This window comes from Sciurus carolinensis, chromosome 2 (genome assembly GCF_902686445.1).
Source record: "Sciurus carolinensis chromosome 2, mSciCar1.2, whole genome shotgun sequence".
Taxonomy (NCBI): domain Eukaryota; kingdom Metazoa; phylum Chordata; class Mammalia; order Rodentia; family Sciuridae; genus Sciurus; species Sciurus carolinensis.
The window spans coordinates 178,235,335-178,253,533 of record NC_062214.1 but is presented as its reverse complement, the minus strand read 5'-3'; the positions used below and the strand labels follow the sequence as shown (position 1 = coordinate 178,253,533).

General features: G+C 33.2%; 1 protein-coding gene across 7 annotated transcripts in view; it reads left to right on the top strand.

The window, feature by feature from the left end:
* Cep128 (centrosomal protein 128) overlaps positions 1-17,120 on the top strand; it is a 418,908-nt gene extending 401,788 nt beyond the window's left edge. For all 7 annotated transcript variants that reach the window (XM_047541495.1, XM_047541492.1, XM_047541498.1 and 4 more), the window contains 2 exons: positions 8,469-8,577; positions 15,459-17,120. In XM_047541495.1, coding sequence (XP_047397451.1) covers positions 8,469-8,577; positions 15,459-15,586 — 237 coding nt within the window. In that variant the 3' untranslated portion in view covers positions 15,587-17,120. The remainder of the gene's footprint in view (positions 1-8,468; positions 8,578-15,458) is intronic.
* Positions 17,121-18,199: the final 1,079 nt, after the last annotated feature.

Genomic DNA, 18,199 nt, shown 5'->3' with positions numbered 1-18,199 from the left:
AACCCAAGGCTGCAGCTGATCTCATGCTTATTCCTGGGACAATCATGAGGACACTAAAGATCAGATTTCTAGAAACCTGTTGAGATTTTGAGCAGTGCATAAGATACACAATTGTAAGGGCATAATATAAAAATACAATAATAGTATATTGTACTGAACTGGCCAAGCTAATTGAACAAAGCCTGATTATAAAAGTTTATATTTAGAATTCAATTCAAAGCTGAATCTAACACATTTCCACTGACTCTCTGTAGACTACAGAAGCATTCACAGCCTCTTTTCCATCCGGCCTAATTGAGTTTCTGTAGGACATACAGGCTCCCTTGCCGTCCCAGCTGTTTCAAATAGAACAAAATGTTCAAAAGTCAGCCAGTAACACAGCATTGCTAATCTGAATTCACAGAAGAGCATGAGTTTGTCCAAGAAATCTCCATTTGTTACCTTTACCAATACTAAATATATGGTTTTAATTAACTTTGGAATTTTTCAGTAAAATCACAGAAAGCATGTTGTTTTCCCATTCTTCTTCCCCCTGAAAGGAAAATCATGGTTTTTAACTTCTGGTTGAAGAGTTGGTATGCAGCTGCTTTTTAAAGAAGCAGATATTGCACAGGGAAAGATGAGGTAGGTGAAGATGTCTGGATAATGGCTTTCAGCAGCGTTCATGGAGGTGTGGTTTGCAAAGCCCTTCATTGTGTGTGTTCGATGTAAGCACACATGTGATAAAAGTACATGTTTTGCCCCTGGAAGTTATTTCTCCCTCATTAAATTTCTCTGCAATTTATTTATGCCTTGCTTATAGCAATTAATGACTGTTAGCACTTTCTCAATTCAGCTGTTTCTAACTTAAATCTTCTATGACAGTGGCTTCTAAACCATGCTGCACATAACTCCTGGTTAAACTCAAGATTGTAGGTGATGCATAAACATTTTTTATTTTAATGACTATAAAAATATATCACTAGTGTATTACTCATGTAATTTTACAGATGTTTTCTTGGAAACAATAGTGGCAACCTTGGAGGAATCTGATGGAGCATTAACCTTATAATACCCCAGTTATCTTATTTGTAGCCTCCCTTGTTCGTGCTTTGGAAAGAAATTATATGTAAGCTGCTATGCAGATTTATTGCTGTGCTTCCCTCAATCCCAACCAATTTGTCAGATTCTTTAGGTCTCTCTTCTATAGAGATTAAGAATACAAGGTAAATTTGTGTGAGCTTCAACAAAAATATAACTATAATACCAAAACTTAGGAAATGTTGTTTTCCTGGATGGTGTGATATTTGAGGGGAAACAATACCTGCCTCATCTTTGATTCCAGAATACACTGATATACAACACGTTAAATTGGTGATTTTCAAAATATTATTTTTCTGGCCTCAGCCTTTCTGGTATTCTAACAAAAAACTTGTTATTTTTCCAGTGTTGCTCAAACAACTCATGCAAAACTTTGTAGGCAGTCAAATCATGAAATTTGAATGGATTTTTATTCTTTTGAAGTGATCAAGACTAACCTGCTGCCATAATGTTTAGTTGATTTCATCTTGCTCTTTAAAAGTCACCCAAAAGATTGCCTAAATGAACTGGGACTTTTTTCTTTTAATAAAATCTGAAAATCTTAATGGATCAGTCATGACTGTTAGGATCAGCATGACAATTAAGTATATTCATTTTTCAACCTAGTAGAGCTCCATTCTACCAAACCCAGTTCTCTTTAACAGATCACCCCTAAATTACTCAACAAGGGCATTAGAAAAGCAAAGATTGTGAAGAAATTAATCTATGGAGACCATTTTTAATATCAAATGTAAAATTGTAGGTGCTGAAAGTTTAAGGACTATCAGTTAAATGTATTAGTTTTCAACAGGCATGTAATAATATATTCACTCAAGCAGTCATCATTACTTTTAAAATACTCTAAGAGAATAAGCAGTGTTTCAAAGGAGGCCAGCATTACTAAAACATCATATGTTTCTGCCTGTGTTTAAGTCAGTGACACAATCTTTTGAGTATTCTTGTTGATGACAGATTTTATCTACCGTTAGTAGTTTTGGCTTCTGAAAATGAAGTCATATGGAGCCAAATCTGAAGTAGACAAAAATACATGAAAATGAAAATGGAATAAAGAGTTTTTCAGTAGTTGTTTTCTAGGAATATAAAATTTTATACAATAAAACATCAATTAGTAAGGATAGATTTATTAGAGATATTAGAAAAATTTCCAAGCCTCAAATGACCTGATCTAGCACAATATTCTCATATGGCTGTTATTCTGGTGAATGAGTGTTGATTTGGGTTTATAGTATTATTGAATCAGTTGGATTTTTTATGGTAAAGATAGTTAGCATGGTTGTAAGTGCTGCCTGTGTAGTGTTTCTATCCAGACTGAATAGATTGATAAAATGTAAAATGATAGAGGACCTAGAGGAGATCCAGTTCAGCCTTTTAATTTTTTACATGAAGAAACAGGATGTGACAGTATCTCCTATGTCCTGACTTCCGCCATTGCAAACTGGAATTTCTGCACTTTTGTCAAGAAATGATCATATATGCTATTAAATGACCAATGGATAGCAGAAGAAATAAGGGATGAAATTTAAAAATACTTAGAGGTAAATGAGAGCAGCTATACAACATATCAAAATCTCTGGGACACTATGAAGGCAATGATAAGAAGAAAGTTCATTGCATTGAGCTCATTCATTGAAAGAATAGAAAGTCAACAAATAAATGACCTAACATTATAGCTGAAATCAATGAAATTGAAACAAAAGAAACAATTCAAAAGATTGACCAAGCAAAAGGTGGGTTCTTTGAAAAAATATATAAAATTGATACACCCTTAGCCACACTAATGAAGAGAAAGAGAAAACTCAAATTACTAAAATTTGTGATGAAAAAGGAAATATCACAATGGCCACTGCTGAAATACAGAAGCTAATCAGAAACTATTTTGAAAATTTATACTCCAATAAAATGGAAAATCTTGAAGACATTGACAAATTTATAGTAGAATGAATCAGACCTTATTACTCTATGTGCATATATGATTTCATGATTGGTGTAATTCTATATCTTGTACAACCAAAAGAATGAGAAGTTATATTCCATTTATGTATGATGTGTCAAAATGCATTCTATTGTCATGTATAACCTATTAGATCAAATAAAAAGAAAAATACAGTTCAAAAAAGAAATGATCATATGTGATGGAAAGATGAAGTTAATCAAAGCCTCACCCTTGTGGAGATTAAAATCTAAGTTAGCAAATATGCAGAATGAGATACTAAGAGCAGATTTTAAGGAAACCATCTGCCAAGATTGAACTTTCAAGTAGGAATAAAGTTTATTGAGGAAGAATGTAAACTTTCTTAAGCACTGATGGAATATTGGGACTTCATAGTGAGCAGAAATGGAAAGATGGTAAATTGTTTGATGAGAGACAAATTCAAGAAAACATTTCTGCCACTGGTTCAGAAATGCATATGTGTTTTTTCTTTCTCTCCAGGGAAAGGATTGTATAAACTAAAATTCAAAAATTAAATGTATCATTTATCTTACAAACTTTGAACTTACAGTATTCCTGAGAGAAAAATACTTGGTGGGCATCATTAAATATTAATCATTAGATATCAGTTTAGCAAAGAAATGTAGTCAGGTTGGAACAGAGTTTAAGAAACCAATTACAATGTGGGTTATGAAAGAGAAGTGGAAGAAGCCCAGTGAAAATATTAGAAAATGCAAGTTCCTTCATCCAATGGAATTTTTTCAGAAAATCCTGGCTAACTACCTTCTTGAGACTTAAGACAGCAATAAAAATAGGTCCTTGTACTGAGAATATAAGAATTGGTAAAAGCAAAACCTGGGGTTATTAAAATTGCAAAGAATCATCCTTTTAATAAATATTTTTTACTTTTAAGAATTTGATTCAACAACAGGCAAGATTTAAAAAGATTATAATCACCTTCTAAAATTTACTTCTTTAGAAATTCCACAGATTAAATATCAATATAGAATTGGAGGAGATGAAAGTATTTTTTCATATTCTGGCATATTGATTGTTCAAAGAGATTAGTAAATATATTTCAATGTTAATTTCTCTGGTTCTATTTCAAGGTAATATGGGGGTTTCTGACAGGCCTTTGAAGATGTAAAATGTTAGGACTCAAAGATATATTAAAATTAAACCTCCTCATTTTCCCTGTATGAAAAAAAAAATGTGAATAGTTGGATGATGAATAAATCAAACATTGTAAAAGGAATGGATAACAGCTCTAAATGAGTATTCACCTATTACCAGAGTATCAAAGTATTTGAAGCAAAGAAGGGTAAAGCCATAAAGAAAAATAGACTAATCTGTAATTGTAGTTGGAAATTTCAGTATTCTTCTTTCAATCATTAACAAAATAGTTAGAAGAATATCAGTTCCAATATAGAAGACTTAAATAACACTCTCAACCAACTACACCAAACCAACATTTATAGGATAGTCTCCCCCACAGAGGAGCTAATTACAATATTTTTCAAGTACATATTGAACACTAAGATAAGACTAAATTCTGAGTGATGAAAATTCAATAAATTTAAGATGATCGAAGTGATACATTGTTTTTCTACATGGGAATAAAACCAGAAATTGAAAGATATCTAGGATATTCCCAAATATCCAGAAATTACACAGCTTATTTCTAAATAACCCAAGGATAGGTAAAAAAAAGAAAAGCCAATGGAAATTTATAAATATTTAACTATATAAAAATAAAGACACAACTTGTGAAAATCTATGGGGAACAACTAAAAAGTGATCAGAGGGAATCTGGTAGCATCAGATGTATACTACAAAAGAAGAAAAATCTCAAGTCACTAATTTAAAGTTCCTTTATAAGAAACTATAAAACAAAGAGCAAATAACACACAAAGTATGTAACAACAAGGAAAGACTAAAGAACAGAAATCAATGAAGTAAAAAGCAGATAAGTAGAAAAAATAAATTAAACCAAAAATGGTTTCCTTGAGACAAATTGATTTAAAAAAAAATAAAAACTCTAGATAAACCGAATAGAAAGAATATACAAATGGCTAATTTTAGGAATGAAAAGGGTGTATTAATAGAAATACCAATGACTTTAAAAGTATAAATAGGGACTGTTACAATTCACTTTACCTTTATATATGACAATTTAGATGAAATGAATATAAATAAACAGCCTTAAGATGTGTTATCCAGAAATCCCACTTCTGGGAAGCTATTTTAAATAAATAAAATTTGAACTAAGCTTTTTGTACCAAGATGTTTATCAAATGATTATTTATAGTAGGAAAAAAAAAAGCTGAAATCAACCTTAAGTTTATGACAGTAGAAGATTTATAAAATAAACTCTGATATAACTGTGCTGATGACAATTAAAAATTTTTCATGTAGTGCTGTTTACAAATAGTAGGAGGGACTGGGACTGTAGCTTAGCATGTAGGGCACCTGTGTTCAGTGAGAGAGAGACAAAGAGCAGGAAACAAAATAGTGAACAAATGGTGACCTCTGTAGAAAAAGATATTTTTAGACAAAAAGGTATTCTTAAATTAGGTTAATAAGCTAATTCGTTGGGCTATTTATTTTCTTCTAAATGTTTTATTGTATTTTCCAAATTGGCTAAGACAGAAATATGTCTATTCCATATTTTAACCATCATATGCCCAGAAGCTAGTTTTATCATTAAAAATATTTTTTAAATAGAAAAGATCTAACCTGTGTTTTAATGCCAGTTGATTTTGTTTTAAATTTTAGAATCAAACCATTGAGGAAAATGAGTATTATTTAATTATCTTCATCCTTCCTCCCGGGGACACCATTGAGGTCATCATGGCAGGATCTACTCCAGGAAAATGCCCAGTCTGCACCCCTACCACTTCTTGTCTTTCATTGTCTTTCTCCAGTTCTGGTGTCAGTGTTTGCTTTCTTTTGTCTTTCTTTTCTCTTATGATGCCATTATCACCAAAGCATCTTTTAGTAGGAAACCATTCACTAACACTTGTTTTTATACTTACAAACTAAACCATGATTCAGTGGAGTTCTCCAGCATTGGTTGAGCCCAACACCCTCCTTTCCCTGTATGCATTTTCCAACTTCACCCAGGCCTTTAGTATTAACATCTGAACCACCACACTATAGTTAGCTTGCCTGACTCTAATTTTCCCATGCCAGCTCATTCTGAACTGGTTGTTGTAGTATACTTGAGACACAATGTATGCCCTTTCCTTCCCAGGAATCCTGCAGTGAGCAGCTCCTATTTCTAATGAAGTCCCCAAAATGAATGAGCACTTTAAAAAAAAAAAAAATCATATGGTTGAAAACCTGTGGGTCTGCATCTTATGTAGAACTAAACTCCTTAGAACATAAAGACTAAGATCTTCAACCATCTGAGGATTATATCCATGCCTTTTTTTGCTCAAAATAAATTGCCCTTTTACAAATGTGTATATACTTCTTCTTTTTGCCTTTCTTTGGTAACAAAAAATTAAGATGTGAAGTTGGTAGTTGGTGTAGAGAACGACACCTAATTCATCAGATAATCATGCTACATGAAGCCTTACTAGGTGGGGTTTGTGTTTTGGGGAATCTTTTGGGACCACCTCACCATCAGCTGCTCCATATGTAATCTTTAGCAAAATTCTTTTTTTTTATTTATTTATTTTTATTGTAAACAAATGGGATACATGTTGTTTCTGTTTGTACATGGAGTAACAGCACACCATTTGCGTAATCATACATTTACATAGGGTAATGAGATTTGATTCACTGTTATTTTTTCCTTCCCCTCCACCCTTCCCACCCCTTTTTTCCCTTGATACAGTCCCTCCTTCCTCCATTCTTGCCCCCCTCCCACCCCCCATTATGTGTCATCATCCACTTATCAGTGAGATCATTTGTCTTTTGGATTTTTGAGATTGGCTTATCTCACTTAGCATGATATTCTCCAATTTCATCCATTTAGCAAAATTCTTGATCCCTCCCTTTTCCCAGACCTCACAGTTATGTTCATTCACAGTCTTTTAACTGATATTCCCACCTCAACAACTTGCCCACTTCAATATGTTCTCCACATGTAGGCTAAAGAAATCTTTGAAAACTGTAATGCAAAGCTTGGTATTCTAGTTTTTAAAACTCTTGACTGCCTTCTGATTGTATTGAAGAAAAAAGTCCCAAATCTTAAAAACATGGCCTTTACCCACTTCTGAACCTACCATAACCACCTCCCTCTTCAGGCTCAGTATGTCTAATCCATGAGGTCTTCCTTCTGTTCTTCAAACATACCAACTCTTTTTCACATTAGTATTCACATAGTCTGTGACATCCACTCCCTGACTCCCTACCCACAAGCTTCCACCTAGGGGATTCACCGATTTCATACCCAGCATTGAAATAATGCCGTCATTATCACCTCACAGAGGATCTCCTTGAATCTCAAATCTAAATTGGAATCTTTCTGTTATTTCTTGTTCTTATAGAACTTATCATAGCTTTTAATAATATCATATTTTGTGTAGTTTGTTTTTCTAATGCCTTTCTCTCTTGCAAGCCTAATATCTTATTTGTTCTTTGTTCAGTACATAATAGGTACCCAATAAATTATTGTTAAATGAATGAATAAAAGAAAAAAGAAGTATAATAAATAATTAGAAAACATTCATGAGAAAACTGCTATTTTACTCTTTATTCTTGTATATTAAATCACCCATTTTAATCAGTTTAATTAGTAAACAATTAAAATTGTAATCATCATTTTCAGCTAAGATTGGGTAAAAGGACACATTCATACAACACATGAAAAGAGAGACCTTTTGTATGCTCATTTTTGTTTAAACAATGTCTTAAACTATTGCTGAGTATGTAAGATTAATCATAATGGAAGGCAATGCAGCTAAATGTATTTAAAAACATAAAATTATTTTTATTGACACAGTGTTTCCACCTAAGAATTTGTCATAAGGAATAGATCTAAATATGGAAAAGGTTGTATATTTAAAGATATTTCTCACAGTGTTATTTATAGGAGTAAGACACTAGAAGCCACCTAAATGCCAAGTAAAATTAATGGCTGAGCAAAACTTGTCACCTCCACCAGATAGCATATGAGTAACCATTAAGCTGAAGGTTAGGATAATATGACTTCCAAAATGTTTATAGAGTAAATGTAAATAACACAATTTTATAACTATGTTTATAAATCCTATTCATGGAGATAAAAAAATATTGGAAAAAAATATGTCATGCTGCAATGGGAATGAGTGATTTCTTTACTTAAATATATTTTCTTTAATATATATTTTATTTTTTCCAAAGATTATAATAAACTGTTGACATGTAATGTAGTTTGCATATTAAGATTCTGTCGCAGTTTCAATACATTTGAGCCTTGGTCCTTATAGTTTGTAATAATTGAACTGAAATGCCCTGCTTTCTTTCTTAGGATGACAGAACCTTTGCTGAAGATTCCCATGCTCATGGGTTAGTTCACTCATCCTCTTGGCAGGATCACAGTCACTTCCTGTCTAGTCCACGATTTTCACACTTGAACCGTAAGTAATAAAGTCCTGTACCAGTTCTTAAATTGGATTTAAGGAAATGCAACTCATGGGAAAATTAAAGTTTAAAGCTAGTACATGATTGTAATATTCATGTTCTAAGTTTGAGGAAATTTTATCATGAATCATACAAATAATCCCCCCAGGTACCTTTATAATGTTACCCAATTTGCTAAAAAAAAAAAAAAAATTATGTAATCCCTTTTTTAGATCTTACCTTCTCAGAAAAGTCAAATTACCCAAGAAAAAAATGTTAATTAAGCAAAATTTTTTTGTTTGGAGATTGCTAATAACTATAAATTGAGTGAGTAAAAGAAGTTTATTTTTAAAATAAAATTCAAATCACCAAGAGGAAGATTTTTGCATATAACTGTTCAGAAATATGTGATACTGTACAAAAAGACTAAAAGTGCCATTATGCACTAGAATTCACTCTGTGAATACCCAGTGAATGCTATTAAACTGTCATCAGTAACTTGAGCAAGGTATGGGTCCACTAACCCAGAATGCCATCTCCCACCGTCTATACCTCCTCCCCTTCTCTTTTCTTCAACTTTCAGCCTATGTGAAATGTTCTTAAAGAAGGTATTGGAGCTTACAGTTTTGAAGGTGATTTCTGTTGTAAGCACCACCACATGCCACAATTTTCCTTTAAAATATTTCTCAGAATAATAACTGTATAATCCCTTGTTGTTTGAGTGACTTTTGTTTACTGTTTCTTTCCTCCACCAAAGAGTGAACTCAATGAAGATAGGAGCAGTGCCTATTTTGTTCATCACTGTTCAGCACTGTACATTGTACTTGGCACACAGTAAAAGACCAATTAATATTCAGTAATATTAGATGAATGGCTATAGTCCACTTTTATCTAAACTATTGGGATTTCAATATTATTTAACGGATTCTTATTTACATAATAATTTAGTTGTTTAGTTTACCATGGGCCTGGAATGTTGTGCATTAAATCTGATAATTCTGTCATTTTAAGTGGGCTAGATAGTTATAAAATAATGTACCAAAATAAGTCACAAGAAGTAGGTCAAATCCAAAGGTGATAACTCTCATTTTTGCTGATTTATATTCATGGATTCATTAAATAAATATTTATCAGTTTCTGATAAATGGTTTGGTTTTCATTATATCATGATTATTTTATTCCAAAAGCTAAGCATTTTCTCATTCCTGTCCTACTCATTTTACCAAGTGATTTTATATCTTCATAAACCCACCGCTATTCTAATCTGGCAGCCAGTTTTCAATATGGATTGTATCTCCTGTTAGAAATGGTACCTCAGAATCTGATAGGTGAGAATTTTTATCTTTCATATTAAGCAATGGAAAACTTCCCCCAGGTCTGTTTAATACAATTAAACATGGAAGAGGAGAGTAAGAAGTAAGGACACTCATCAGAGAATCTCATCCATTGAGACATTCAAGAGCCTGGAGATAAACAGCACCATGATGTGAACATGGAGGTCATTGTTTCATTTTACTACTGTGACTTTGATAAGGCCCCTAGAAAGGCACCTCCACAGAAGTATTTTATAAATGGCAAAGAAAGAAACTGTATTTAACTGTCTTCTCTAAACCTTTTTTGGCCAGCTTTGGTCATTTTTCTAATTAAGATATATTCCTCACAGGCAGCCATAGGTGTCAATATAAAATCTACTGGTTCAAAAGGAAATAAAACTAAATAAGAAAAGGAAAAACTATCACTGAGAACATAATTTGAATGAGAAAATATTTACTGCAGTTTATACTGTCAAATCTGACTGAAAAAAATTAACTTAAAAAGTTGACTCACTTAATGAATCATTTAATTATGTTATGACTAATTCTGTCTTATGTCTCAGTCTTCTTTTGTTGACAAGTCTGTTTTGATTTTTCTTCTACTCCTGTCACCATATTTTTAAAATCAATCTTCAAAATTGAGTCACAGCCACCTTATTATTAATTATTATTAACTGATTGAATTAATTTATTTCTAGAAATCAAGTTTATTCTTATTTGCTTTGATGAACCTTGAATTTTTTGTTTTTAATAATTAACTGTAGGGAAAATTAGGATCACCTTGAATATTTCTGTTTTTGAAGCACAAATTTAACTTAGTTATAGAAATTGTCCTATAACTTCTCTTTAATCTCCCTATAAACCTCCTGAAGTAAAAAGAAATGTCAAGGGCTGTGGTTGTAACTCAGTAGTAGAGCACTTGCCTAGCACACATGAGTCTTTGAGTTCAATCCTCAGCACCACATAAAAGTAAATAAATAAAGGTATTGTGTCTACAACTAAAAAATAAAAACGAGAAGAATGAAATGAAGAATTTTCCATCAAGTAACAAGTTACTTTCTAAGTCACTTTTACTACAAGTTCTACTGCTGGGGAACGACAACAGACACTGTTCAGGTTTGGTGGGATTCTTTGACTTTTAAACCTTCTGTCTTGCTTGCCTGTGACTTGCACATTTGTCAGTTTGGTTTCTTGACTTTTTTTTTTCCTGAGTAGCTTTTCATTTATTAAAAGAAATTTACATTTATTATATTAAAATAAAAAAAAATAAAAATAAAAATAAAAGAACGAAATGTCAAGACCAACAGAGAAAAATGGAATCTATAGCAAAAGATAATACAGAGGAGGTAGCCTTGAAGAGATCAGAGAAAATATTAGGTCCATTAAAAATAAAAGCAATGTATTATGAAAAAGGACCATACAGGAAAGAAATCTCAGAATTTTAAATGATTGCCATGAAGACCAACAAACAAACAAACAAAAAACTGGAAATGTGGAAAATAAAAATCAAGAAAACCACAAAGAAAGTGAAAGAAATAAAAGGAGGACAGTAGAAAAATTTTTTAGAAAATAATTTCAAGAGAGACAATACATGATCAATGAAAGTCTAGAATGAGAGAACAAAGAAAGCAGCAGAAGACCAGGAGCAGCCAGGGTAAAGGGCTCACCCAACAAGTAGCTGCCACACAAATGTCATCCTGAGTGTGATGCCTGTGCTTCCCAGATCCCATGGCTTCCTCTTTCTTGTTTCACCCCTTTATTTTGTGAGAGCACATCAGAGAAGGGGAGGTGAATGTTTTTAGTCTCCGTATTTCCAAAAATAGGTTTCTTCTCTTTATACTTATTAATACTAGCTGGCTATGAAATTCCAGTTGAAAACTACAGTTATCTTCCAAAATTCAATGATGGTGTTGAAAAAACATATGTATTTGACTCCCATTATTTGTAAATGATCTTTTCTGGCCCTCCTGTAGCCTCAACTCCCTCCCCACTTCAGGCCCTGGGAACTTGTAGGAACTGTTCTCTTTAAGTTTAAGGAGCTTGCAATGCTGTGCCTCAGTATTGTCTTGTTATATTCATTCTTATAGGTACTTTTTGGCTGGGCCCTTTAATCTGGACACTCATGTTCTTGAATTCTTCCATACTGAAAGAAAAAAGAAGAGATTCCATTTAGAATATATTTAGGAAATAAAGAACTGAAAATTATCTGATACAGTTGAGCGCTTAGAAAAAAGAAAACCTACAAAAAGGCACAAAAATCGAATTGAGGTGTTAGAAACAATTAAGGTAGTCACAGAAAAAAAGCAACTAAAAAATAAAATCAAAACATGAGTCAGTTAATAAGTATAGGGAGAAAAATGAATAAGAAACATTGTCGCAGCATGTATACCTATTAGGTTTGTGTGAGCCATATTTATTTACATATTCATAAAAATATAAACATTCAGTATTGACATAACTAAAAGTTTAAATGTGGCTATATTGGGAGGATGGGTGAGGAGCAGTGGGTAGGTGTGGATAATGTCTAAAAATGATAAATCAGAAAATAGCAATCAAGGCTTTTTTTTTTTTTTTTTTTTTTTTTTTTTGCAAAAATGAAGCAAATGTAGAAAATAAACCTAAAAGAGTTCACTGTGGTTGACTCTGAGAACTGTAAGATTAGCAGTGACGGGGAGAGACTCCTGTTTTTCTATGTACTTTGGTACTATTAGATGTGAATATGTACACTTTGACTAAAAACATCTTATGAAGATAAATGATACTAAAAAAAAACACTGGGTTTTATGTCTGGACAACAAATGTCTGATTTTCTTAAGTTCAACATGAAATAAGAAGCACCGCTTTGGACCAGCCTTTTGAACCTATGCAGAGCTCTGGCAAATAGGCACTGAAGGTCCTTAAGCAGATGTTCTTGGTGCACTAAATAGGCACCTCCTTCCTTAGGTTGGAATTGTCCTGGACCAGGCCCTTTTGTCTGTGCTCTGGACTCTGAGGCATTCATTCTGCTGACTGAGGTGCCCTGTCAAACTGTGACCAAACTAAAGCATAGAATCACTGACCATGGAAAAAACAAAGGAAATGGGAAAATACTGCATAATTTGTGGTCTCTGAAATGATCCAGCATTAATGAAAGTTTGTTTTAAGAAGTAATTTATGTCAGCTTTGTGTAGTTCAGGTCAATTCATGAAAAGGTAGATTCCTTCTGCCAGGAAGAAGGGAAGAAATGTATAAATTGTAAGTTTATATTACCATTGGAAATAGGAACACAGAAATCCATTATTTAAAGCCGTGATCACTACCAAATTTATCCTGGCTGGCTAGAAGTTATGGCGGTGAGTCAGGACACACTTTTAGAAGACTTGGATTCCATTACCTTTAGCCTGTAGACAGTGGGGGCTTAGTAAGAGAGGCTCATAATGTCAGCTTTTGAAACTGTCATTTTTATTTTTTATAAGTAGTGACTGACCACTAGTCTCCATGTATAGCTCCTTTTAGACTAAGGGAGCACAACTCCAGAACAGGTCCTTTACTCTCGGGGCTGGAACCAGTCTAAACTTGAAGAAGATCTGTAGCAATCTGATGACCTCTAGAAATCTCCATTCCTTTGAGACTAAGATGCTTAATCTCTTTGGAATTAGTGTCTCCAAACCAAATTTTAAAAATAAATGTAGATTGCAAATTTTCTGTAAGTCTAAAACTATTTTAAAAACTAAATTTATTAAAATAAATAGACCCCAAAAGAAAGAACTGTGATTTTTCATGGGGCAAAAATGTTATCTAAGAATGATTGACGTTATAAGTAAATCATACATTTTATGTTAATTTAAGATTTAGAAAAGCAAATCAGTGAAGTTGCTTTAAAAATTTCACTTCCTTACCTCAGTTTACATTGCTATAAAAAGAAAAGTTAGCTTCTCAATTTGTGTTTTGAGGTGCCATTAGTAGGAGTTTAAGTTCCTTGGACAAAAAATAATTTATCCACAGAAAAAAAATAGTATGCTATTTTCATTTCATATTATAGTTCAGGGTCCACCTGGCTAACTGTGAGTATATACTTCTTAAGTAATCTGTTCTCAAACTTATGATGTAAATGCCAATGATTTATGGCAATACAGATGGAGGTACTGCCATGTATGTGTAATATGTCAAAATACACTCTACTGTGATATATATCTAAAAAGAACAAATGAGAAAAGATGGAGGTACTGATAAGGTTAAGAAAAATCTACATTTCAGATATTTTTCACTGACAAATTAAATGCTAGATATTTTTAAATAACTGAATTCTGATTATTGTGATTTGACAGGGTACTTTCTAGGCTTCCTCTAGAAAGCAGCTAAAAAATTTCTAATCTACTATTCTTAAAAATCCCCTAAGTATATTCACGTGATCAACCAATATATATTGAGCCTTGTGCACAGGCTCTGTGTTTGGTTCTGGAAAAGACATTAACAAACAGTACAGACAAGTTCATCTCATCTCATGGAGAAACCAATAGTGAAGTAATGAGCAAATAATTTTAAATGGCAGTTGGTGCTATAAGGTAAAATGATGTAAGTTCCTTGGAACACAACCACTACTTTTGATGTATGATCAGGGGATGCCTTTCTGAACTTCAAGAAAAATGAGCTAAGTTGATATTGGGTGGGAAGAGTCATTCTGATACCAGGAGTGGAAAATTCAAAGACCCAAAGAAAGGAAAGTGGTCTGCTGGAGATGGAGCAACCAGTAAAACTGAGGGGATGCAACCCTAGTTAGATGTTTGGATGTTTTAAGTTCACTGGAAGGCACTAAGGGGCAAGGGTGAGGAGGTTATGCAGAGAATGACATGACCTGGTTTGCTTTTGAAAAAGAAAATTCTGATTGGATTGTGGAGAAAGGATAGTAAAGGAGCAAGATTAAAAGAGGGAGAAAGAAAATGGTGGCCTACGCTGGGATGATAGTAACGGAGATGGGATAAAGCAGGACTTAGGTGAATTTGATAGGTAGTACGATTATCAGAATTAAAATTGGATAGACATATTATGCAGGATAAAGGAAGAAAGGAACCAGCATTTGAGAACCTGGGTGGATGGGTATATAAATTTCTAAGGTGGAGGAGAGTAAGGGGTGAACAGGCATCAAGAATAGAGATCAGGAGGAAAGGTTTCATATCAAAGTTGCATACAGGCATTTAGAACCCAGAAGAGCAGTAAGACATAGTAGAAAAACAGTAAATCTAGATTCCAGGTCTCCTCTTAGTAGACAAAGCAGATAACAAAGAGGATTCTATAAAATAGAACCCCTTAAGATTTCTCTTGAATTCAGTGTGTGTGTGTTTAAAATCATTGTATTCTAACAAAGCACACATTTCCCACTCTCAGATACTCAAAAATGAAAAACTGAAGTTTATAAATCATGCAGATACATGTTTTTGAAAATATATAACTGATTTTGTTAAAGGTCTACTCTTGCATATAAAGTTTAATTACAGAAAACTAGATTGAATACCATGATTAATTAAGTACCTTCTACAAAATCAACTTTTTAGCCCTGGTTTCATATTCACATTGGTTTGTTTTTCTCTTTCCTTTAACCTTGCCAGAATTTACCAAAAGAACCGTTGCTCCAGATTCAGCTTTAATGAAGGAAGATGCCACAAGTTTACCAATGAATGGAACAAGTTCACAATCCAAGAAGGAGGAATATGAGAGTAAAAAAAGCAAAATGTAATTAGTAACTCTACTTGGAGTGTTTTACAAATAATAGCATATCTATCCTTGCTGTTTTGGCCCAGGTTGTCCAACAGACAGACCTGTGGCTTTGGCTCTTTTGTATTGCCAGATATCAACTAAAACAATAATACAAATAGTCTTTGCGAATGATTTTAATCAATCCAAATAATAATAAGCAATTACAGACGTGCAGCTAACTTGCTGGCAACTTATACTAGCAGAAAAAGTGATATTTTTCTCTTCACATTTTCCTTTTTAATGTGTGGTAAGTCACAATTTCCTGACCAAAATTGGGATTTATAATTGATGCCTTTCTAAAATTTCTGACTACAAAGGAAGAAAATGCACTTCTTTTGAGGCAAAAGTTGCCAGCACTTTAGATTCAGGGAGCATTTATATACAATTGATTTTTTTTCTTAATGCTTTCTCCCTAATAAATTATCATGTGTTATAACATGTCATGGAGATAAGCATATATCATATTGGACAGTCCACTTTATAAATGCTTAAGATTGTTATATCCATCATCTCAGCAGTCTATTACTACATGTAGTATCTTAAATTTATTTCCAATCATCCATTTTTAATAGCAATAAAGAATTTATAAATGATACTGAATTGTAGAGCGCTGTAAAGAATTCATAGCGCAATTTATTTATTTGTCTTTTGTGGTCAAATATCCCACTGTGATCACTCCAGTCATATCCTGGACCATCTTTTGTTTACTATGATCAGAATCTCAATACCAAATTTCTGTACCTATAAGGTTCCTTCTGGAAGAGTTTTCATATAATTTGGTACTATCTTATCTGCTTTTCATGTCCCAACTTTTCTCAACATTGAAGTGTTTACAAGAACTTATCCCCTTTACAAACTGATCTACCAGTGTAGAAAGATTTATATTTAAATGCTAAATAATGACAAATATCTAGGAACTGATTCCTAGTGGGTCATGGTGGAAAGATTCTGCACAGAGGCAAGGACAATAAAGCAATTCCTTTGTAATGTGTGTTACATTTTTGTGTTTGTTAAAATGTAGTTGCTTACTAGATTTCTCACATTTTATAAAACTTCTATTTCCACTAAACATGTTTTCCTAACTTACTGTAGCTGAGTACAGAGTTAGCACTCTCTTTCCATGAACTTGAATGCAATTCTTATTATAGAAATGAAGATGTTGAATATCCAAAAATTAAATAACACAAACTTCTTAGCCTCTGCGAATACAGCATAAATTTATCATTTATTCATTCTAAAACCCTCTTTTTGAGTTCCTAATATATGCTAGTCATGCTAGAAGAAATAGAAAAACAAGTGGATATGTTCAAAAGTGTGTTTGATATTATGAGCTACATGAGAAAAAAGGGTGATGTGTTTAGGCCAGTTAAAAAAAAAATAAGACATTAAATAGGTTTGATTTTGTTTTATCTAACCTCAGAACTTAACAGGGTTGTTAATGTGCATTTTGAGGTTTTAACTGGAGAAGTTCTGTGAAGATCATATCACAGTCCTGGTATTCCATGTAACCTGTATCATTCTAGGGTAATTTTAAGGTATTGAGAAATTATTATAATGTCTCAAATGATGTTTTGCAACTCCATAATATTCTATCTCCTTGGGCCTAAATGACTCTCGGTAAAGAAAATAAGGAATAAAATTAACAAATTTTGTATGAATTCCAAGGATAAAGCTTAAACAGTTTTTTCCTTTATGTATTAGTAGGGGGACATCATGCCACCCATTTGGTTAAAAGCAACAAAAGGAACTGATCTGTGCGTCTGTGGTCATTGAAAAGAACAACAACAACAACAAAAAACAACCGTCCAGTTAGTTAAACCTGAAAGTTTAAAGGAACCCAGATTATTCACTTGGAAAATCCTTGAAAACATGTTAGCTGGTGATTTTATAACAGAATAGAGAAGAATCTTGTCTTTAAAGCCCTTTTTAAATCTGAAAAACAAATAAGGCCATTATATCATGTTATTGAATGCCCTGTGCTACTGCTGGATGAATGAAGGTGTCTGACTTTAAATGTGGATCACACAAGAACTTCAAAGGAAAGTCAACTTTTTGTGAGCAACAATTTTGTCAAAATTCCTTGGCCCTCTGTTTATATGGAATTAAATCCAAGGACCGGTCTCCTCTGAGGATTTTTCCTATCTCTTGCAGTTACCATAAGCTTGAGTTGGAAATCAAAAGGAATGCTAAGGAAACACTAATAGCTTGATTTGTACATTTCAAAGCCAGCAACTGTTTTTCCTTTACTCACTCCTTTGGCAGTGCAGTCTCAATTACGTGTGATATCGGCCCCATTTGAGGTGTAGCTAGTCAGCCATATTGCTTGTAGCACTGGGACGTTGGAAGGGATAAACCTTATTCTGCAATGATCCTGGTCCAAGACTTAATTTGAAGATTGACCTTTTTGGTTTAATAATTTTGATTCTTCTGGCCGTCTTTCTCCCTAAACACACTAAACTTCCATTGAAGTTGCTGAAGGCCACAGAGGGGAAGAAACACAGCTGGGAGAAATCTGGCTTGATGTTTTTCCCATTGGCTAAGGTTGTATTATTTCCTTGACTAGTGTCTGACTTGAAGGTTGAAAACCAGTTGG